Genomic DNA, 24,263 nt, shown 5'->3' on the forward strand with positions numbered 1-24,263 from the left:
TGCAAATCACTTTTTTACCCAGCACTACAAACAGAGAAATAGATACCATCAGACCCTGAAAAGGTCACCATAGCAAGCTGTGTTCCTGGGGTTGCACCACACAGCAGGTCCCCAACAGTCCTGCTGATGTCACAAACATTTTTAAATGTTGGTAGCTGCCAATAATTGTATATACCTGAAATGCCCCTTTTTTTGTTTTCATCTATTGTAGCTTACTTGGAGTGTCGCCTGCCATCAGGGATATGTCTTCATATGCATAATATTTTATTTATGAGAAGATTAACAAAATATGATTGTTGGACTGGCTAATAATGAGAGATTGGAAAAGGAGCCAGCTGGTGTGCTGCGTGTAGCTCCAGCAGGAAGACACATCTACCCTGTGCTTATCCCCCTGAGCTGACACCTCAGAGATGCTTGGAGAATCATCCTCCCCTCCCCACTGAGAACCTCTAAGACTCCATCAGTTTCTTGGGAAATGCAGAGTATCTCTGGTTGTAGTTCTGGTCAGACTTCCCATGGCTCATCAGGCTGCCCTGAGCACCCACTTTTTAATGATAAAAGTATAATCTTCCCAAACGTTGGAGCATTGCTCTGTCACAGGAAGGGGAGGCAAGCAAAGTGTTAACCCACAGGCTCTGGAGTCCGACAGCCCCACAGAGATTGGTTAAGTCTGTGACTCTGGATATGTAAAAAACACAATCACTGAGTCCAGGCTCACATAATCATTGACTGGTTCTCTCCTCTGGGAAGAAAAAAATAAACACATTTATCCCATGGTTTTGCTGCGTAATAAGTAATAATTTCTCTTATTATTAAATATGGGAGAAGGATCACATTTTAAAGTACTGCATTTTTAGGTGTCATACAGTGTAATGGTGATGCTAGAGATGAGAACTTTTTTGTTCCCCTTCGTAATTCTGAGCTCAAACAGGTAACACTAAATCCACACCACTCTCTTTCCTGCCTTGATCTTTTGTTGTTGTTGTAAAATCATTGCACTTAAAAAACATGAGTTATTTATGATATTTAAAATTTTAAATGCTCATTGCCAAAAACTGAGACATAGAATTATGTCAAAGAAGCAAAAGTAAAATTAAAAAATTTCATCCAGTCACAGAAAGATAAATACTTCATGAATTCACTAATGTGGAATTTAAAAAGTCAAGTTCATAGAAGGAAAGATGTAAAGGATGGCCACAAGGGGATAGGAGAAGAGGTTTGGGGAGTTATTATTCAAAGGTAAAGAGTTCTATTTTTAATTTTTTTGGCAGTAGTGGAGTTTGAACTCAGAAGTTTGCTCTTGCTAGGCAGGTGCTGTACTGCTTGAACCATGCCTCCAGCCCCAGGTTTTAGTTAGACAGAAGGAGTAAGTTTCAGAGATGAATTGCACAGAAGGATGATACCAGATAATGATAGTATATTGTATATTTCAAAATTGCCAAAAGAATGGATTTTAAAGGTCTTACCAGAAAAAAAATGATAAATATGGTAGGTGAATATGTTAATTAACTTGATTTAATTATTCTATACTATAAACATATATGGAAACATCACATAAATATAATTATTATTTGTCAATTTAAAATAAGCAAAAAAAAAAGCTACCCCCATAATCCTGCCATTTAAACTTTACTAGACTTCCTCTCTGCCTTTTTTTTTTTTAATGTGTGTATGTTTAACACAGCCAAGGGGATCCACACTCTAGAATGAAAAGTGTCTGTGAACAAATACATTGAGACCTTGTTCTTGCCACTTTTTTCCATGGAATAAAAGGGTGTATAGCTGATAAGTTTTGGATCTCCTGCAAGTTGTTTTATAAGTTCTAAAAGAATCTCTTTGTTGACCCACCTCAAAACACTGGAGAGACACTTATGTAAGAAGGTACCAGTCATCTTCCAATTGTCCCCTCTTGCAGAAGCAGAAGCATGAATACCAATGGTTCCTGCCATAGTGCACATTCTAATTACAAGGATGTGTGAGTCCAGCTTTTACATAGTCACAAAATTGGTTTTCCTTTTGAGATCTAAAATCTTGTAAGGCCCTCTATGCATCCTGATATTGCCCAAAGGCATTTGTGACATAAGGGAGTTTGGGTAATTTATGCAGTGAAGGAGACTGTGGGAAATGCTTTGTAAAGCAGTTTTCTCAGCTAAGATTCCAAGAGCCTGAGATTCAGAAATGTACAGTTGTTTAGATAATGACTCAAGAAACAGACTGTATGGGTATGAATCTTAACTAAACTATTAATCGGTTTTAGGATTAAAGCCTAACTTGCTAAGTTTCAATTTCTTTATATGTCAAATGGAAAATAATAGCACCAACTCAAACAATTCTGTGAGGACAAAGTAACCTCATGCATGTGTGGTACTTAGAAGAACACCTAGCAGGTTAGTTGATAAATATTAGCTGTTGTCACTATAATTAGTAATCAAAAATAAAATTTAAACATAAGCAAAAAATTCTACCTTCATAATCCCACCCTTTAAACTTAATAAACTACCTTTCTGTCTTGTTTTTAAAAAAGAAATATATACATTTAACATAACCGAGGATCCACAGTCTTTGGAATGAAAAGTGTCTGTAGGCTAATATACTGATGACCCCAAAAGAATCCCTCCTCCATAATAAACTTTTGGGGTCAATAATTCTAGCCCTCAACTCTTTGTCCCTGGTAGCACATAGATTCTACTCACTGTTTCACTCAAAGTGGCTGAAATCTCAGTGTTCTTCCTGGTTAGTACTTCCTGGTGATTACTTAACTCCAGGCTATGTGAGTGGTTATGTAATGGTAAAGAAGGAGCTTTCATTGGATGTTACCTGTTCTTTACCCACAGATTCTTCCCTTAAACTCCTTATTGCCTCAAAACAGGAAAAGAGTAGGGCTCAGGGCAGAGGAGACAGTAAAGACCAAGTAGCTGTTGTGAGATGTGAGTGTTTTGAATTTACATAAGATTCCATCTCTAGCCAACCTATCGGCCCACTGATGCTTTACAAAGGAGACTTCAGTGTCTCAAGGTTCCCTTTTGTAGTTTTCTTGTTATAATTCCTATTCCCCCATATGCTGTGCTGGACACAGGGGTATAGCAGTGAATAAGACAAACACAGGCCCTACCGTATAGAATCTGATGGAGAGGATGAACAAGTGGTTAGTAGGTATTAGTGCAATAAGTTCTATTTCAGGAAATTCAGGGTGCTATGGGAGTCTTAGGATAGTTGCCTAATAATTTTGACAAGGAAAGAAGGGTAATTATTTAGATTAGAGAGAAAGCAGAACTCTCCATAATAAAATATAAACTAGGTATGATACCATGGGTTTGAAGATTTCCTTGTTCTATATGATTTGTCTTTTCTGTATTGAGAAGAAGATAGTATATACAAAGAGTTACCAGGGCATTTCTTGTAACTCAGTGTTTCATGGTTAACCTGTACCACCTTCAACATATGGAAGAATTAAGATCATTTTCTCTAAAGGCAGGGTTTCTACCACTTAGATTCATGCATGTATTTCCTAGCTTCCACACATCTGCATCCATTTCCTTGTGGCTGGTTATTTTTTTCCTGAAATGGTTTTTCCCCCTTTCTGATAGTGTAGTGGCAGAAAGATACGGTTTCTTCATGCTGTGTTTTTTCTTTCCATTTTTTGATAAAACTGTATCACTGCAGAGGAAATCAAATCTAATCTTCAATATATTTAGCATGAAAGCAATAAGAAGCATTAATTCACTCCAGAAAGAGCGAAATACAGTTGAGTACTCAAAGGAAGAATCACCATGGAAACTGTTTTCTTGAGATTCTGAACTCTCCAGGCTCCAGGCATGACTAAGTGAAGAAAGGAGGGCAAAGAGAAGAGGAGAAATATCTTGCCCTTTCTGTTGTCACTACAAATGCTGCAGAGGAATTGCTATGAATTATTGATTGCATGAATAGAAGTGTATATGAATTAGAATTATTAAACCGTTGTCTTGTAAATGAGTGTGTAAGAACACACTGAGAACTTGTTCCTCGGTATTCTCTTTTGCTAGCTGTCAAAATTCTGTTGAGCAATCAAAGAGCTATCCTAAGGTCAGAAGTTTGAAAGGAAGCACCAGGAATTATGATGATTAAAGAATTCTATGAGCAAGAACTAAAGTCGAAAGCTTCTGCAATTCCCAGATACATTTGCCTTTGTATACCATTTTGAGATGATTAGGGTTTCCGAATTTTTTTCAAAGATATTAAATATGTAAAGATCAGAGGCCAGCTCTTGCCTTTGGGATTGTGTTAATGGGATGTGATGGAATTTCCCTAGGGAATGTCTTATGGATTAAATTCATTCCGTGTGTGTGTGTGTGTGTGTGTGTGTGTGTGTGTGTATGTGTGTATGCGCACATGTATATGACTCACAATGAGTCCACTTTTCTTGCTTTCTTCATTTTTACCTTCTAATGCATAGGTTTCTCTCTCTCTCTCTCTGACACTGTACACTTGTCTTTAATAGCTCTGATAATATTATCTAGCACATGTTAGGTGCTTCCTGTGAGTCAGTGGCAAAGCTGGATGCTTTGCATGATAATGCTGAGAGCATGGGCGTTTATTTGGGTATGACTATGTTTTATTTAGGAAAATGACTGAATCAATAAATGTTAACTAAAAAATATTTACTTATATCCTTATGTAATTCTCACAACAATCTACAAGTCCCCATTTTACAGATGAAGAAACTTGAGTTTGGGTGAGGGAAATTTATTGCAAGCGGTCATAAAGCCAGTGAGCTGCAAAACCTGGATTTGAAATCTAGGTGAATCCTAATTCGACGGTCTTAACATCATCACCAGAGTTTTCATTGGAGAGGACATAGAGAAATCTGTCTTTTTTGTCTCTATACAAGCTCATAGGTGCCCAAGGAACTGCACACATAGGTCGGCCCTCCATATATTCACAAGAAATGGGTATTGAGAACCTATCATGGTACCACATACTGTACTGAGTATAAAAATAAAAACTAAGATAAAGTTCCTGCCTTCGTTCAAATGAATTAATGAATTTACAAACCAGACAAGGGTTCAGAGAAAAAAAGAAGTTAATGAGACTTGTGGGTTTGTTGAGATTGAGAATGTGACAGGAAGAGAAACAGACATTTAGTGTAAAACAGCTTGATTTTATGTATAGAGGTGAAAATGAATAAGAGTTTGAGAAGATGAGGGCATGCATTTTAGAAAATCGAGTTTGTGCAAGGATGCTGAGATTTAGATCAGTTAGTGAAGAACCTGAACGATGGGAGAAGGTGATCTGGATTTTATCCTATCCACATGAATCTTCAAAGCATTGACTTATTTACACTGAGATACTAAGTACTTACAGTAAAGAGCATTATTCTTTGGTTTCATTTCAATGATCTTTATACATGTGTATACTCACCCGGATCAAAGTATAGGACACTTTTAGGACTCCATAAGATTTCTCATGGTCCCCTCTGATCCACATTCCCCCTTGTACCTGATGGCTCACCTTCTCCTGGAAGGCACTATTCTGTCTCCTATGTAAGTCTTCAAAGGGAAGCAACACAATGAAAGATTATAGGGAAGTTTAGTGACTTCTGGGATGTAGCATGAAGTGTAGAGGGGAGAGGTTTCAAATAGGAAGACAGGCCAGTCAAGAGGATACTGTGACATTCACAATCTCTCCCTCTTCTATCCTTTCATTCACTCAATTGCATATTCATTAGATACCTATTATATACAGCCCCATACATTGGGATTACAGGGGTATCCAACATATGCTATCTCAATGAGGTCAATGGGTACTTTATAGTGTAATGAATGCTATGATAGGAGTAAATGTAGTTTGAACCTAAAAATAGGCACCTAGCCAGAACAGGGAAGTCAAGGAAGGCTATGGGAGGAAGAGCTGTAGAACCTGAGGTTTGAGGGTAGATAGGGGTTAGCCTGACCATGGAGGAGACAGAGATGGATTGATTCTGGGCAGTGAGGGAACAGATAGAAAGGTCCTGAAAAGATAGCAAACTTGTCCATGTCAAGGCAGTGATCAGAGAGGAGTGGAAGGAAATAAGAGGTTTTCCCACAAGTGAAAGTACCAGAATCAGTAAATTCTGTCACAGGCACTATGTCAAATTAGATTTTGTCAACACCAGCATACAACTGTAGCAACCTGATGGTGCAGCAGTCTGCATTCATTGTTCAGAAATTTTCTGGCATTCAGCGTTACAGGCTTTTTGTTGTAGTTTATATTGTGGGCAGCCACCTGGTTGTCACTCATCTCTCTTTGAACTTGAGCCAGTAAAACCAGCCAGGCGATGAGATTTTTCAGCATCTTTCACCTACCTCTTAAAGATGAAGCTGTTTTCTTATTACTTGTACATTCTTCATCTTCTTTTTTCTGGAATGGGTTGGGCTGTGCAAAGTAGCCAGGTCACCCCCTCTTCTGACTTGCCCAACTGGTCCTGGTGCAGCTTTGGGAAAGGTGGTGAGTTCTCAATACCTCCTTTTCTCTCATCTATCAGCAGGTGACTCTATAAGCAGACAGGGGCCTCTGTAGCCCTGCAGACCTGAGCTAAGCCTGGGCCCTGCTGCTAGCTTTTTTGTGACCTCCATGGGTTGCATATTGTTTCTGACTCTCAGCTGTCTTGTCTGAGAATACTGCTACTCACTGAGTAAACTGTAAATGCAAATTGAAACATAATGCAGCAAAGCCCCTAGGTGCCTAGCAGTCTTCAACAATTGGTATCTGGAGGGTGGCAAAGCTGAGTGATTAAGAGCAAAGGTTCTCAGATTAGAAGTCAGGCTCACTCAAAAGCCAGCTGGATGACTAGGAGCAAGTAACATAAGCTCCCTGTACTTTGGTCCTGTCTTCTGTAAAGTGGGGAGGGTAAAGACATCTACCCTATGGCTTTAGATTGAATGAGTTAGGGGGTTTAAAGTGCTCCATAGGAGCCTGGGAGACACACACACACACACACACACACACACACACACCTTTTATTAGTTATGCTCATTTTACCCTTAATAATATTATTTTTGTATATTGCTCAGTCATATCTGCGAGAATGGGAGAGCAAAGCCTGCTATCCTGCATGTTGTTGCCAAGAGCAGCTAATGAAGAGGTGCACTTGGCTCCATGCCAGGCACTCAGTCAGCCCCCCAATAAATGTTTGTTGAATGAATGAGAGCAAAGTGGTTCTCTCTAAATATTTTCCATAAATGTTTCATCTTAATGATCACTGGGAGCTTCCATATGGAAGGAAGTGCCAAAGAAGTTCACAGGGTGGCAGCCTGGGCTTGGGCCTGGTAGATTCTGATTATGTTGAACAAAATAGATGGTGCCATTGAAACTGTGCCAATGAGCAGCAAAATGTGATTTCAAGTTGGAAGACTGCCAGTATCCAGATTTGCAAATCAAAGTGAACCCTACCTTTTTCTAGCATCCTCTCTCTCTCCACCTTGATGTTCAGTGTGGGTTTTCTTACCTCTGAAAGTGCTTCTGGACACTCCACAAAATCAGGCCCCAGATGTTTGAAAGACTTTTGCAGACAAGGTAATCAATCCATTTGGTGGCCAGATGCTGTCGGAAAATGCTCCTGCTACAGCAATGCGAGTTTCTAAATTCATTAGAAACATAAATTAATTAAATCTAATCAACAGTGGGTGATGCAGAAGATTAAACAGTGAAAAACAAATACACTTCCAACTGGGTCATATTAGAGGTAGAGAAAAACAGCTCCACTTTGGAGGTGAAAGTCAAGTTAACCCTTCATGTGGTATTCACAGAAACCTTTTCCAAATCTGAGATCCAAGGTGAGATTGTGGTTTTTCCCAATTTAATGCTGGCCCAGGGGGTTCTATGACTTTTCAAGAAATAAATTGTATGTTTCTCTGACTAAGAAATGTCCTGGAGGGCTGGCAGAGTAGCTCAAGTAGTAAGAGCACCTGCCTTGCAAGCGTGAGGCCTTGAGTTCAAACTCCAGGGCCACAACTAAAAAAAAAGCCCACAAGAAATGTTCTGGAGTGGTTTTACGTTTTCTACACGTTAAGGAAGTGAAAGCATCCGTCGTTTCCCTGTTGTGAAGGATTTGTAATGGACTATACATATAGCACTATTTCTCGGTAGCATTCTATTGCCAGGATAATTTGAAAACAGTGACGCATCCTGCCTTGCTCCACAGTGAAATAAGTCATCTGAGTTCAGAGATCTCATCTGTCAATACTGAACTCCGGACACCAGGAACAGCCATGTCTGACTTATAGTATACTCTCAGTAAATGTCTGGTAAAGGTGTGAATTGTAGGTAAATGACTTGCTTACAGAATTTCTGATTCTTTAATTTCCCCAGATAAACCCTCCACATAATAGATAATGGATGACCTATTTCCCAAAAGTGTCTGGCACATTGGGTGATGATAATCACAAGGTATATATGCAAGAGCTCAGCTCCAAAGCACTGTTCTATAGCACCCCTGTCCCTTGCCCCCTATCCTTTACCCTCTATGTAAATGGACCTGAAGAAGGTTCAGGGTGAGCTAATAGTGAATTTCTGGAGCCACCTTTTGGATGCGATGCTGTTCTCCAAGGTTGTGCTCAGCTCAGTGGTAAGGCCAGCCTTCAGCTGTGGAATTGACTGCTCCTCATTCTGCACTTTCACCTGCCGGTGCAGACAAATGACCTAGGACTATTGCAGATCAAGGTGCTGCTTCCTCACGTGCCGCCTTGTTGAGGACCCGGTTTGTAGAGGCTACCAGTGAGTAGTCAAGGCCAGCAGTTGAGTCAGATGTCTAGAAGCTAAGTAACATAAAAGATGAATGAAAGAAGAACCTCAGGATAATAAGTGGGCACTGACATTTGGCTTCACACCTGGAGGTACGCTAGGAAATGGTAGGAGACACTGCAAATTGAAAACCCTGGGCACTTTAAAAGGGGGTGGCCAGGAGTGGCCATGTGGGAAGCCAGCCTCATGTTGCCAAGCTTTCACTTTTCCAAAGAAATTGAAAATATGGACTTTTAAAAATGAAACTTTGTAATGTTTAAATGTTGGCCATTCCTTCAAAAAATTGGAAAACTTTGCATGGACTGACATAGCAGTGTAATTAATTAAAACAAGCCCAACTGCAGATCAGGTGTGACCGACCCACTGCAATTGGGTTTTGTAGTACTACTGTATGGAGTTAAGGAGCCTTGCACTGCCTTTTCTGAGCCCTAAGGGAGTGATCCGTAAGAGAAATAACAACACATCATCAGCTATTGCGTATCTGCAATGTGCCAGCCACGGTGCCCTGCTTATCTTGTTAACCCTTGACAGGTGCCAGTATTCTCCTTATTTTACAGATAAAGAAAGGATCAGAGAACTCAAGTAACTTGCCCAAAATCATGTCACTTACAAATGGCAGAAATGAACTTTATCTTTTTGACATCTAAAATCATCCCATTAGCCATTCACTACATTACTTCTAGGTAAAGTGTTATGGTAGAATTTGGTGCTTGTGTGTGTCAGGCACCATTCTCAGTGCATGTAATTCTTGGTATAATACCATCACCTGCATTTTACAGGAGAAGAGAGAAGTTAAGTAATATGCTCAAGATTAGCCAGTTAGTAAATGTCGAAGCTATAATTTAATAAATGTTGAAGCTATAATTTAAATGGGTGGGGGGACTATATTGACCACTACTTAGAATTATTTCTCAAGGCAAAGTCTTAGATTAAGCATGTAGAAAGTGCTCAATAAATAGTTTTCAAATCATAGCAAATCTCATTTTCAGCTTTATCAGGCTTAAGATCCTAGGCCTAAGGGTGTGCTTGGTGCCTTTGGGTAGCTGCTATTCCAGCCGTTCTTCTCCGAGACTCACCGACACCTGTCACTCAGGCAGCGTTCATTGTGTCACAGGCATACAGCACAAAGACCGACAGTCCATGGAAGCTGACTCAGCCAATAATGAACAGTCTAATCCTGAAATCCCTTCTCAGCAGTCAGGCAATCCAATTCAAACTGCATGTTTGACTGAAATAGTTCACTAGGTCAGACTTCTTGGCATATAAAGATCTTCCCACTCAGTCTCTAGTGTTCTGTTGGCTTTCCTTCCTGAACACTTCCTGCACTAGAAATGAAGTATCAGAATGGTGTGTGCATACTTTACAGTGCATGTGTTCTCACGTACGTGGTTAGCAAAGACTAGCCCTGCTAAAGAGAATGAGAGAATATAGATTTATTTTCTAAAACTTCATAATCTTGTACGTCTTCTACACTGGGTGTGTGTGTTTGTGCATGTGTGTGTAAGAACAATATTAGCGATTAGAAACCAAGTCATCATCAGGTATCAACTATTAATAAATATTCTAAGAAACCATACTTTTGTTAAACGTTGGTTGAATGTTTACGATGTGTCAAACACCCTGGTGAAAAATCAGCTATGGTCTCTGCTCTGCTTAATTATACAGTACTATAAGGGAGACAGACAGTAATGGCAAACACCCAACCAGCCATAAATTGCTGACTTCTGGTGGGCACTTTGAATGGAAAGCCTAAGGTACTGTAAAGAGAAACTGGAGAGACTCTGAAATGTGCGGTCAGGAAAGGCCTCTCTCAGGAGGTGCTCTTTAAACTGAAACTTCTAAAAATGAAGAGATGGTAGTCAGGAAAGGAGGGAGAGGGGTAGTTTAGGCCAAGAGAGAGCAACATGTTTGAACACTCCAAATGGGGGAAGGAGGGGTGTTTATGAGATACTAAAAGCAAAAGTGGAGCCAGATGTCGTGAGAAGAGAAGTCAGGAGCTGATTTAAGATGAGTGTTGAGAAGTAGAAATGGCCACTTCACAAAGTTTCCTTAGTGGTTAATTACCAAAAGATTGCATTACCCCAAAGCTTCCTCAGGATGGCTTCTGGTACATTTTACTATCGCTTTAAGTTCCAGTGAAGAAGTAGAGGTGTGTTTGAGATTGTGGGCATGTTGAATCTGTATCTTTAGTGTTTAATGCTTTGATTCCTCTACTGCTTGATAAAATGCTGGCATTTTATTTCTGTCCAACAACTTTCAGAAAATTATCCATGCATCACAATCAAGAATATGAATCTGTTCTGGTATGTTAGAAAGAAAGGCATTTTGCTGCTGCATTTAATAGTTCTGGCTTTTTTAAGCTCTAAGCTTTTCCATACTCTCTGCCTCTCCACAGGCAATAACTTAGGCTGTTGGAATCAGTAGTTGAAATGTTCCCCAAAAGTAGAGTCCTTAGAGATAAGGAAATATGATCTGATTTCCAGCCCTCTCCCATATGCTGTGCTTGGAGGCAGTACTTCTGAAAACGGCCTTCATAACTAATTTCTCAAGAACTGGCTTCACTTCAGAGATGTTCCAGACTATGAACCTATAGCAATGAACCATTAAAAGTAACAATAAGCTGTAGGCAAAACTGGAACATATGTGACTTTAAGTTTAAGGAAGAGCTGTCGTGTGCATTACACAAGTCAACAATCAGTTGTTCCCATGAGAATCCTAAATCTCCAGCTGTGGACCATTTATGTCATGTTTGCTATGCATAGCATAAAATCCTAGGTACTAGAGAAGATGCTATCTATTAAAGAAATAAATATGATTCTGTCTTCAGGGAACTTATAATCTAGTTAGAGAAGCAACATATACTCTCAGGATATTCAGGCCATCTATCAACATTTGTATCAGTTATAAATCCAGTATAAATGAGTCACGCTGGATAAGAAGATGCCAACTAACTTAGTGATGTTGTAAATGGAAACTGTCCTTACTTGGTTTCTAGAAGAGACTAATTTTCAACTGAGTCTTAGAAGGAAGGGAAACAGGATAAATTTCAAAAAGAAGAAATTCTAGATTAAGAAATTGCCTAAGCGGAGGGCTTGAGGGCAGAAGGGTGTTGAGTGATGTTAGAACCCACTAGAGTTCCAGACATCCCCAGAAAATAGGAGACAGAATTTTCCATATATAAATGCATGCTTCCTTGTGGGGAAAGAATTTATAGCTGTTATTAGATTCTCAGAGTTCCAAGATCTCCTAGGAAAGGTCAAGAGCTACTGTAAGCTGTATCATTCAAGAGGGTTTAGGTTTTGCATTCTATTACTCCCCAAACATCAATTGTGCTTTGTAGAGTGAGAGACGAGTAAAGTACATCCTTTAGGATGTACATTTCAATAAGGAAATGCAAACAAGTGCACATGTGAGAAAGTCATGGCCAGCATGTGAAAAGCACAGAGTTGGAGGAGAAAGGAATTTTTTTAGTGGGGGAGCTGATGTAAGCTTTAGGGACAAGGTGGCATTAGAACTAGCCTCGAAGGATCGATGTATTCATTTTTTTTTTTATTCAGCCAGGTAACATAGGTTTTTTTTTTTTTTTCAAATCTATGTGATGCCAGTCCTTATCCTGAGTCTCCAGATTATTACAGTGAATAAGATCCTGCCCTCAAGAGACATACCATCCAGGGGAGACACACATACTGTAAAGAATGTCTTAGAAAAATGAAATGGCATGACAGGTGATCAGCAAAGGCCAGGTTTATTTAGGGATGGTGAGGGTTAAACATTGCTAAAGTAGGTGTGCAACAAGGACAAGAAAGTTCAAGTTGAGCCCAAAATACTCCGCCATGCTAATAAGTAAAATCTATGGCTATAAGTGAAAGACTAAGAAAGGATTTTCTAAAAGAGAAATTATAGACAAAGGAGAGAAGGAACAGGAACCTGTAGTGGAAGGTGGAGAGAAAAGAAGCAGAACTCAGAAGGCTAGTTTAAAAACAGGTTTTGGAACTAGTTTTGGGTTCAAATCCCAGCTCTCTTAACTATTAATCTTCCAAATGGGAGCATTATTTAACTCCTCCTAAGCCACCATTTCCCCATCTGAAAAATGGAGGAAGATGCTAAAGTCAAGAAATTTGAGTGACAATTCAGTGACATGATTCAAAATACAAGGCACAGTTTCTGACCACAGTATATCTTCAGCAGATGAGGGTGATGATACAGACCTAGAAGGAGGGCTAGGACTTTGCCTGGCCAACTCAGTAACTGGTGGTTCCAAAGATAAACTCTGCTTTTCCAAACTGTGCAATACTGGTGATTTTCTGAGACTGAAGTCTCTCTCTCTTTTTCTTCCCTCCCTCTCCTCTCTCTCTCCCTCTCCCTCTCTCTTTCAGTGTGTGTGTTTATCTGTTTGTGTGTCTCATCCTCTCTCTTCCATTATCTCCCTCTTCTTTGAATTTTTTGAATTCTTATTGTCCACATTAATGGGATTTACTATGATATTTCCATACACATAAAAGTTATGAATTGATCATGTCTATCCACCCTTCTTCTACCTCCCCCTCCCCCCACTTGTACCCATCCCATTTCCTAGTAATCCGTCTTCTACTTTCAGGTAGACTTGCTTATTTACTCACTTTTCGTTTTTAGATCGCACATATGAGAGAGAGCATGGATACTTGTCTTTCTGTATGAGACTGAAATCTCTGGAAGCTAAGTCAATAGCTAGTTAATTTCAGTGAGACTTCTTCCTGACAGTTTCAGTCCTTTTCCTGTAGTCACACCATAGTAAAAGAATGCGCAGCTAGAAACATTTGCCATAAAGACCAACTTCCTGGAAGGAAGATCCACAAATCATTTGGAACGTTCCTGGCACCATCACCTGGGACTGGCCAGTTGCAAAGGGTCTATAAATCTTCCACAGGTCAAGGATAAGTGTGTGGGTTTTTTCCTCTTTGACAGACTTGTCTCTATAAGATATTAGGAGTAGTGGTGAAAGCTACTCAAGAAAGGCTGTAAGGAGGTCAGGCTACCCATGTGGAAGTGATCTTGTAGTAGATTTCTCATTATAGAGTTCTCCGTAGATTTCTCATTACTTCAAAGCATATACAGGTGAGCAGCCTGGTAGGCACATGGGAGGTAGCTAAAAGAAAAATAGGGTCTTCTCTGTAGTCAGCTTCAAAAGAGAAAGAAAGGAAGAAAAAAAGAAGGGGGAGGGGGAGAAGAAGGAAGGAAGAAACAAGGGTTTTTTTTTTTTTTAATGATAGCAATCACATAGAGCTCTGAAATGCTGAAGTATGAGAAAACTCTTTCAGTGCTAAATGTTTTGAGCATCCTGTTAAACCTTCAGTGAAAACAGAGTTTCAATAGCATTTCTGCTGCTATCCATCTTTTGACTGTGGCTAGTAAAGGAGCTACAGACTTTGTTTCAACTGTTAGTAATGGCCAGTCCTGGTTACTGCTCTGTTCACTGTTGCCTTCATTTCTTTGTTCATTCAGCAGTTCTACCCTGTTCCCTCATCACCATGAAATTCTCCCTAGCTGACACAACTGTCTCATTGACATGGAAGCAAGCTGTTATTTCTATATTATAACCCTCTCTTGACCCTACTTCCTTTACCATCCTCCACCTCATTTATTTCTTTCTTTCATTCTTCCTTTCTTTCTCACCTTGGTAGGCTCAGTGCTATACTACTGAGCTATAACTCCCCCCAGCTTCATGTTTTCTCTTTGCAGCAAAACTCCTTAAAAGAGTTATTTTAAGTCATTATTTCCAATTTCTCTCCTCCCATTCTCTCTGAAATCCTCTCCAGTTAAGTTTCACTCCCACCATTCCACAGAAACTACAATTATCAAAGTCAAACATGACCTCCACAATGCTAAATCCAAAGGTCAACTCCAGTTTCACCTTGTCCATCAGCAGTGTTGGAATGATGGATGGCCCTTCCATGCCTCACTTGGCACCCGGGACACTAAGCTTTCTTGATTTCCCTACTGCCCATCTCACTAGTTGTGCTTTGTTTTTTTTTTTCCTGGTTTTTCTTCCAACTTTTTAAAGTTGGGTGTGCCAAGATTCTGCTCTTGGCCCTTCTGTTTTCTTTTAATGCGCACATTCCCTGGGAGCTCATCCTATCTTGTGGCTTTAAATACCATCTGAATGCTAATAACTCAACTTTATATGACTGGCTCAAACCCTTCTCCCGAACTCCATACTCTTATTTCCAACAATATACTCACCTTTGCTACTTATAAACCTCTCACATTTCACATGCATAAAACTGAACATATAGTCTCCTCCCACAAAAGTCCTATTTCACCCACAAAATTCACTAGGCACAGTTGTTCAGGCCTACAATCCTTGATACTTGAGATAAGGAGGATTGCAGTTTGAGGTCAACCTGGGCAAAAAAAAAGGTTCATAAGACCTCATCTCAACCAATAACTGGGAGCAGTGGGGCATGTCACCCCAGTATGCAGGAGGCTGAGATCTATGTCAGCTGTGCAAAAAATAAAATTGTATCTCAAAAATATCCAGACCAAAAAGAGTTAGAGGTATGGCTTGAGCAGTAGAACACCTGCCTAGCAAGTGTGAAGCTCTGAGTTCAATCCTCAGTACTGCCTGGAAAAAAAAAATCCCAATCTCCAACTCCAACATGCCAGTACTTAAGGGCAAAAGCCTTGGAATCATCTTTGATTCATCTCCTTTTAAAATACCCTATAATAGTCCATCAGCAAACCCTGGCAGGTCTCCCTTCAACACCTGGGTTCTCTCTATCTCCACAGCCACTGCCTTAGTGTAAGTGCAGTCATCTTTCATCTGAGCACACCTGCACTCATCTCAGTGCACTCTGATTCCTCCTCTGCCCTCTACAGTCTGTCCTCCCCACTGAAGCCAAATTGAGTCTTGAAACACCATCTCACTCTCCAGCAGCCTTCCATTTCACTTGTAATTGTGCTAAAATGTACAGAATGTAAAATTTACTATTTTCACCATTTTTAGGTACACAGTTTGGTGACATTAAGTACATTGCATTGTTGTGCTCATTTTGCTTATAGTAAAACCCAAAGTGCTTTCTGTGTTCTATAAGGCTCAACATTATCTGAACCTCTTATTGTTCCCACCTCATTTTCTCCTTAATGTCCTGGTCCCTTGACACATGTACAATGCCTTTCAAAGACTTTCCACTATCCCTTCTGTCTAGAACACTCTTCCTACAGAAGGCTTCATGGTGTGCTTCCTCACCCCTTCAAGCCCCATGAGGTCCTCACAACCACCCTATTTAAATCTCTCCTTCCAACCTCTAGCAGTGTCAAATGCTACTCAACCCTATTTGTTTCTCATAGTACATAAGATACACTGTAATTTATTATGTTTCTTAATTGTTGTCTTTTCCCCACAACTAGAATATAAGTTCCATACAGACAAGTATTTTGTCTGTTTTATTGATTAATATATCTCTAATACCTAGAATTGTACTTGATACATATTGGTATATTCACTACCTGTTGAGTGACTAAATGGATCAATGAATGAATCTATCAACATTGAGTCTTTCCTGATTTTCTATATTTAATATTAAGGAGTATCTAATCTGCATGAGTTGCATTTGACTTCCCCTAAAGTCAAATATAATAGGTTTTCTAGGTATCCTGTTGTCAGTGGCCAGAAAAAAAGCAGTAGGTGTATACAACATTGTCTCTGCCCCATGAATATTTATTGAAGGTTGGGTCCTATTGATGATGAAAATCAACACTATTCATTCTGTTTACCTACTGTGTATCTGGCATTGTGTTCAGTGTTTTAAAATGTATATTATCCGAAAAAAGAGCCTTCATGTTCTTCAGAACATCATAACAGAAACAGAGAGAGTGAGAGAGGTTTTAAGTGAATTGTCAAATTTCAATAGGCACACATAGTTCTAACATGTCCCATTTTCTCTGCCGGGACCATTGAAAACCCATCACTGCATAGTATCTTGTGAATTGTCAGCAACAGTACCTTTAGGTTTAGCATGTTGAACATAGAGACCTCATGTTTAGGAGGAAAACTCCAACCCTTTTCAAACTATAGTTTTCATTCTTTAGGGCCATCTGCAATTTTAGAAGAATATATAGTATTTACTGTTCAATTTGTCTATACAAATAATAGAGATCCCTTAAATGCAGGGGTATGGCAAAGACATGTTACTTGAAGTTGTGCTAGTGACTTCTTACTACCTGCCCTTCAGGTAAAAATAAGATTCTTATTTTGGGGCCCAAAGACCTCTATGATTAGAGTCTGTGAAAAACCTCTTCTCCAATAGCATTTTACTGTACATAGTCTACCATTACTGCCCAATCCGCTAAACTGAAAGCTCCAGAGGACCAGTTGTGGTTGGGGTATTTTTAGTACATCTCTGTACCAAACCCAGTGCCATGTCACCCAGTGACACTACACACAGTCCTTTCACCTCAGACCTATTTGCCCCACTTAGACTATCATTATCATGCCTTCTCTGCTTTTCTTCCTGTGACTCATAGGATCCCTAAATTCCTGCCAGTACCAAAAAGGATTTTTGGATAAAACCTGTTCTTTATTGATCAATCTACCTGGCTTTATAGTCATTGAACACTCAACTGTCCCAAGAAAGAACTTCCCTTTGCTTCACACCCCTTAAGAAAAGGTTTTGTATATTCACCCAATATATTTTGTTTGTCAATACTTTGTTTATAGTCATTTATTCCCTAGATGTTGGTCTATTTCAGTATTGGCTCCATTCCATTAAATTGTCCATTAAAGAAACAATGGAGAGGCATCTGTGATATGCTACGATACTCAGGCAGGCACTGCAGGCTCTGTGGTGAGCAAGGTCTTTGTAGAGTTTACGACTCTAGAGCCTGAGACAGGCATTTAAATGATCCTAATACCACTGTAATAAGTGCTAATAATAAGAGATGATCAAGTATGAAGGAGGAGAAGGGAAAGCAATGAGGCTGCAAATTAAAGAGAACTGTTTTGGGCTTGGAATTCACTACAAAACTAATATTTGAGCCAGCCCACAAATACAGAGAATTTTAGCTTCCACAAAATAGACCTTATGCCTTACTGACTTCATAACAAAATTTCTGGCTAAAGATGTGCCAAACAGATGCATGTTAGGTGTGTTTGGGTGGCATGGTGCCTGCCCAAGAGCTCTACTCCTTTCTCATTTGGGGCCAGCTATAGATGTGGGGCCATGTTGTGCAGATAATACATCTGAATGATCAACAGAGTTTGTATTGCCTGAGCAGTTAATTACTCCTCTGATTTTTGAAAGAGTGGGTGACAGATGGTAGACAGATTCCACTGTAAACCACACAGGCATGGAGGCAAGTCTGGACAGCTATTATTTCCCCACTGGATTCTTCTGTATTAAGAGACTTAAAAAATTTTAAGACTGCTTTACCCTTTGGGAAAGTTTTGCCCCAACTACAGGAAAGCTCTCTCTTCTAGGCTTCTGTGTTATAGGAACTTGTTTTGAATAACAGGCAACCTCCATCAGCCCATGCGTCCCTAGATTTCCTCAAACCTGGTTAGTGCTAGAGATTTTGGTCATCCTGGGAAGTGGTATGCATTTTAATGGGAACAGCATGGCATTCATTACTCACCTGCTTCCTGCCATCTGGATTTTCACAGCTCAGCAAGCATAGTGGGCTTCCTGATATTAGCCAGGAGAGCTCAGCTCCTAAGGAGGGTGTAGCTAGGTCCCTTTGAAGTCATAATTTTATAACGGACACCATAAGTAAATCAGAGTGGGTATTCTATCCCAGTAAGCTGCTTTCACATCTGAATGGTTGAAAAATAGTGCACCCCCTTCACAGCAGGGAAAGGAGAAAATAAACCACTCAACAATGGTAACCAAGCACATGGGAGGAAAGTTCATTGTGTGGTAGAGTGAAATGAGTGTGTGCACATGAGAATTTGTATATAGAAGTTGCAGAGCAAGGGGCCGTTTTTTCCAAGTTCAACATGCATTCGTAATCTGGCTTTATGCAAAGCACTATGAGGAAAACAGAGATGGAACAACAGGTCTATTAGCATGCATTTAGAGTCAAATAACAGAAAATCTATCTAGAAATGAACACATACAATCACAAGGAGACAGGCAGCAAGGAGTAGTCAGTTCAGCCAGAAGGTCTCTCCTCACTTACTTCCTTTTATTTTTTCCCAGAGTCTTTACTCTGCTCTCATCTCCCCCAGTAGACTTTTCTTTGTGTCTTGTTGGTCAGATCCCAATCACACAGCCACTTCTCACCACAAAGGATTCTAAGCAAGTATCTGAGTTTTTCAGCCTCTATGGTGGGACAGTGGAAGGCAGACAGGGAAGAAAGCACCTGGATAGGAGTAGCCATCCAAGTCTCTACACAACACATTCCTGGCCATTAGTGACATTGGTCTTCAGGGGCAGACTGACATTAAACGGTGCCCATTTGCACACTGTATTTATCCTTAGATAGAAGCAGCCATTGTGATATGAGTTTAGGATTTGAAGCAGTTGGACTTCTACCTGCATTCTTTCATATGAGGACTATCAGCACCAGGTTAAAGTTAAAGCCAGTATGCCCAGAATTAATACATTCAAATGAAAATAAAAGGATTCAGTTTCAAGCACCAGCCACTATTCAGGTAGCAGAAGAATCAACTCTGGATCAAACAGGGAGTGTGTCTTACATACAATAGGACAGAGATAGTAAGCATGTGGCCTGTGTCTTGCCTCAGACCTTGTTTGGCCATAACCAGGTTTCTTCCCCTCCCCCAGTATTTTTTGGTAGAAAGTATGCTATAATGCACTAATTCAGGTATCAAAGCTTACCTGAGAAAATGAATACTGACTTGGGACTGTGAACCAAGATACAGGCTCATGCAGGTAGAAGGAGTAATTGCAATTCCCACTGGGAAGCCCAAGACTCCCCACTGGTTTAGTGATCCACGGAATCATTGCCGGTCTAGCCTGAAGGCCCTATGCAGGGACAACAAGGTTACACATGTGCCCTACCCCTTGCCCCACGGCACCCATTGCCAGTTAGTCAAGGGACCTCAACCTAGAACACCTCCCAAATTCTTCTCTACACAAACATGGCAACTGCCATCATTTCATCACTGTTGTCCACTATGCAGCCCATTTTCCATCCTTGCTGACATCCTTCCAAGCTCAAGGTACAAAAATCCACCTAAAGCCGACATCAGGAGAAAAGCCCAGGATTGAGTGGGCAGAGCTAGTCAGCTGCTGTAAGTAGGATAAATGGCTTTATGTTATTATGTGTCAAAAGTTTCTTAGATGAAAGATAAAACTCTTACTGGGCTGTGAAGGTTTGATTGCATTACCCTTTCCATTCCATCCCTGTGACTGATGTGGGAGACAGTGCTAGTGACCTGGTCAGCATGATGGCATTCTACCGGTGGACTTGGGTTCAGACCCTTTCTAAGCCTAAACTGAGTCATCTTTTGATCAAAACAGTCAGCCTTCTATTTGAGCTGTAGGTACCTGCTTACCTGGGTGTCTGCTTTGACTGAGTCCTTTGCATTGCTCACACTCCAGCCTGGCTTGGTACTGTGGGAGACTGGGGCACAACTAGGGGTCCCTCCATTTTCTTCAGCCAAACAATCACATGAATACAAATTGCTCAGTCGATATCTATTATTCAGGTAAATGGAGACTTCATGTATGAAATTACTAGTCTGGAACTTTTCTAGGATGCTAAGATTGATTTTTAAAAGGAAAAGCTCAGTCTCAACAGGGCCTGTTGAACTAGAAATGGGGTTACCACACCACCATCTTGTAGAAATTAAATTAGCACAAATAAATGTGGAAACCAGCAAACCTCCTACCACTCAGAATCATTTTAACTACATTTAACCTCTCTCATTGTCGTGGGCTTTTGTTTTTCAGTCAATGTGCGCTTTATCCACAACCATATGGAACAGAGGGAAAAGGCTCAAGTTTATAGTTTCTTGCTCAGCAGGGTGATCAGACTGGGCATTTAATGAAATGTTAAGTTGGCATATAAACTTCTCATTTAAGGATGAAAGACGCCATTTTGAAACTCGATTTGATTTCTGTTGATCAAGATTTGAGACCAAGTTGTTGCCTCTAAGTTTGCTAGCTTACTGGTATTACCACTTCCTCTTCCTGTACTAAGCAGCCTGTCTTTTGCAATTTAAACTGCCCTACCAAACGTCATGTTGCAAACACACGAGTATGTGTATCAAGAGTCTTAGTATCTTGAAATTGGAATGTGGGGGTGATTCATGAGTTTCATATCAATTATTAAACAGTCGTATGAAGAGATGGATGGGGCAATGAAGTATTCCGGTTAAACTTAACAGCTCAGCAATGATGAATGAGTCAGGAAGCATGAAAGTTCAAAACAGGTATTAACTGGAGCTACAATGGCATGTGCTCTGCAGGGAGGTAGACTACAGCTTGTTATAAACAACCTCATATACAGACCAGCTGGCTAGTTGGATTAAAATAAAGGTAAGGTCTTTGCAAGAGGACTAAGGAATTTCAGGATTCTGCCATGTCAATCACCCTTTCTCTTGCAAGTTTCTTGAGAGAATGTAGCAATGAAGAATGAGTCATGTTTTATAATCTGGGACCATGCCAGTACTCCATAATGGAGAGCTCTACTCATACAGGCTGGGATCAAGTAACTTAGACTTGAGCTTGAATTCTGTTCTGTTTTGACCTATGTAGATCTTAGGGACAGTGAAGACATTTTCAGAGTCTAGGCAGAAGAACAATTTATATGTCATCTCTGGGAAAGCAAGTTTTGTTTCCTGTAGTGAGACATTTTCTTCGCAAGTGAGCCAAGGGTTCACATTGGAAAGGCTACTTAGCTCTTTCTTTTGATACCTAGCTTCACCAAAAGTAAAGGTGCACCTTTTAGTTCTTAGTGAGGGCCCTGCAGCCCATCGACAGTTCCAGAGCTCAGTGTCATCACTGCTGCTCAGTGGAAAGGCATAAGCTACATGTAAGCAGAACCTTAAGTCGTGACTGTGGCATTATTTATCCCAGACCAGGTCTGCCCACCACCCTCTTTTTGGTCACTGCTACTCTCTCTCTGGGAAATGTTAGCATTTGGACAGGTTAACAGCCTTGATGCATATTCCTCAGTAGTTGACAGAAGCCTGAAAGTGAAAAGAAACAACCATACCCACCTTAGGTTCTACCAAGGTCAGGAAGCCCTACATACAACCCTTAGCTATGTACTCACTGAAAAACCAGAAGCCATAACTAATGTTTGAAGTGTGCCTTAGCGTTTCAGTCAGGGCATTCTGAGGCAAGTGCAAATAGTGAATAGTTGCCTTCACCCATATGAATGTGACAGAAATGTGCTAAGATACACAAATTATAAGGGAAGAAAATGGTCAAATAGCTCACTTGAAGTGGCTGCTCCTCCAACCATTCTGGGCATCGTTAAAACTTAACTCATGGTTGGGACTTCTAAAGTTATGTTAAAAGCTTAGCAATCTTGTAGCTTAATTTGTGTTTCTGTAAGCTTGATTAGTGCAGTCTTCCTGGGAAAACGGACTGGATTTCCAGTTTTCCAGTGGATTCTACCAAACAGGAGCAGAGTAGCCTTTTCCAAATGAAGACTCTGACTGCCAGAAGTCATAGTCTGGTGACCCAACAGCCATAAACAAACCAGACAAGATTTGTTTTTTACTTATTTATTTTTTGGTTATAACATTGAAAAAATTAGTTGCCAGCATATAAAAGTTAAAAGTTGTTGACAACACATGCAATGTTTCATGGCCCCATTTGGCTCAAACTGAGCAGCTACCAACCCCTTAAAAGGGGGACACTCTTTTTAGTTTACCTGGACTACTTCATCCTGCTTACTTTGTAGTCATTTGGAGTGAATTTGCTAGCTGAGGGGCTAATCATCTAAGAGGCTAAAACAAGACATCATGAATTGTTCTTTAAATATGCCTATTCTGAAAGTGACTAAAGTTTATCATTATTCTTTTTACTTTTGCACACAGAATGACCACTAGAAGGCATTTTTATATGTGGAAAAAGTATGTAAAACAGATTTATGCTACTTACCTGAGTAAATCAGGCATACAAAGAAAATCCTAAAATGATGATATAAAAGTAAAATTTGATACTTGAATTGCCTTAGGTTTCTACCTCACTGTTTCCCCTTTGCTTTCCTTCATATCAGTCCACTGTGAAAAGCCATAGTCATCATTACCCTTCTTTCCTTCCTTCCTTCCTTCCTTTCATTTCTTTCTTTCTTTTTTCTTTTCCTTCTTTCTTTCTTTCTTTTTTTTTAAAGACTCATTTGCACTCTTGGTAGCAATTGTTGGGGCCCTGCAGGGAAATAATTGTGGGGGAATTAACCTCTGACATTTTTCTAAAAATAGCCCTAATAAATCCAATCATAGGTAATTTACCTGTCCCTGTTCCTCTAGGGGTAACCAGTGTCAATGAAAGACTTGGCAAGCTGGCATTCCTTCAGCAATTATCTGTGATCTGAGTCCCTGGTGCCCCTGCCTTTTCTCCATCCAGAAATATAGAGCCCCGCTTGCCCTTTGTCCTCTGACCTCTGATCTTTCTTTCTCAGCTCCCTTCTCTTGGGTTTGAAGCAAGGCCATGCTCTTCCACAAGGAAGGGTTGGGCTCCTACACAGAGGGGGAGCCTGGATCAAGCTGGAGCCTGAGTGGGGCCTTCCCTGCATCTCCCACTGAGCTCTGTGCTCTGTCCCTCCAAGCACCCTGTCAGAGCTTCAAGCATCCTGACTCCCGCTTCTCTCAGTCCTCCACCCTCATTTGAATCGCTGCAACCAAAACTCTTTGGGGGAGCTTGCTTGATGTAAAAGACAAAGGAAGGCGAAAGGGCAGGAGAGGGCGAAGGGACTGTGGTTATCAGAAATTATCAAAAACAATTGCTGTTTCCCTGAGCCATAAAGAAATTCATTTTCCCTTACACCAACAAAGGAGTCTGAACACACTTTTCCCTTTTTGTCTTCTCCAGCTATTCCAAGAGACCACGCAGGCATGCAGGCACCTAGGAAATTCACTTTCCCAAGTGCCACTTCTAGTAGCACTTAAAACACAGAACATACAATCCTTGCAAATTCCGCTGCAGAGACGAAGCCCTAAGCCCTTAAATGCACGGAAAAGTGTGTCTATTATCTATCCTTTCAAAGTAAGTGTGCAGTTACTTAAATTGCCTTTGTCTTCTTCTTTTCAGCTGACATTATCTCTACGGTAGAATTCAACCACACGGGAGAACTACTAGCGACAGGGGACAAGGGGGGTCGGGTTGTAGTGTTTCAGCGAGAGCAGGAGGTAAGTGACGGTAAATGCAAAATGCACGTTTTCTTCTCTTTTTAAAGGAAGCCTCCTGCCGCTCCCTAATCCTCATGTGTCGCTCTTAACCTTGCTGCTTTGCTGGAAAACTTAAAACTACCCAAAAGTCATTAACATCAAGAGTTGCACACTCAAACTCACGAAAGCACCTGAAAAGAGGGCTCTTTCTGGGCATGGCCTTATC

At 40.4% G+C, this 24,263-nt stretch overlaps 1 protein-coding gene across 9 annotated transcripts in view; it reads left to right on the forward strand.

The window, feature by feature from the left end:
- The window catches only part of Ppp2r2b (protein phosphatase 2 regulatory subunit Bbeta), a 425,683-nt gene that overhangs the window by 302,951 nt on the left and 98,469 nt on the right, over window positions 1–24,263 (forward strand). For all 9 annotated transcript variants that reach the window (XM_074076719.1, XM_074076717.1, XM_074076721.1 and 6 more), the window contains one exon: window positions 23,961–24,058. In XM_074076719.1, coding sequence (XP_073932820.1) covers window positions 23,961–24,058 — 98 coding nt within the window. The remainder of the gene's footprint in view (window positions 1–23,960; window positions 24,059–24,263) is intronic.

This window comes from Castor canadensis, chromosome 6, assembly GCF_047511655.1.
Source record: "Castor canadensis chromosome 6, mCasCan1.hap1v2, whole genome shotgun sequence".
Classification (NCBI taxonomy): Eukaryota; Metazoa; Chordata; class Mammalia; order Rodentia; family Castoridae; genus Castor; species Castor canadensis.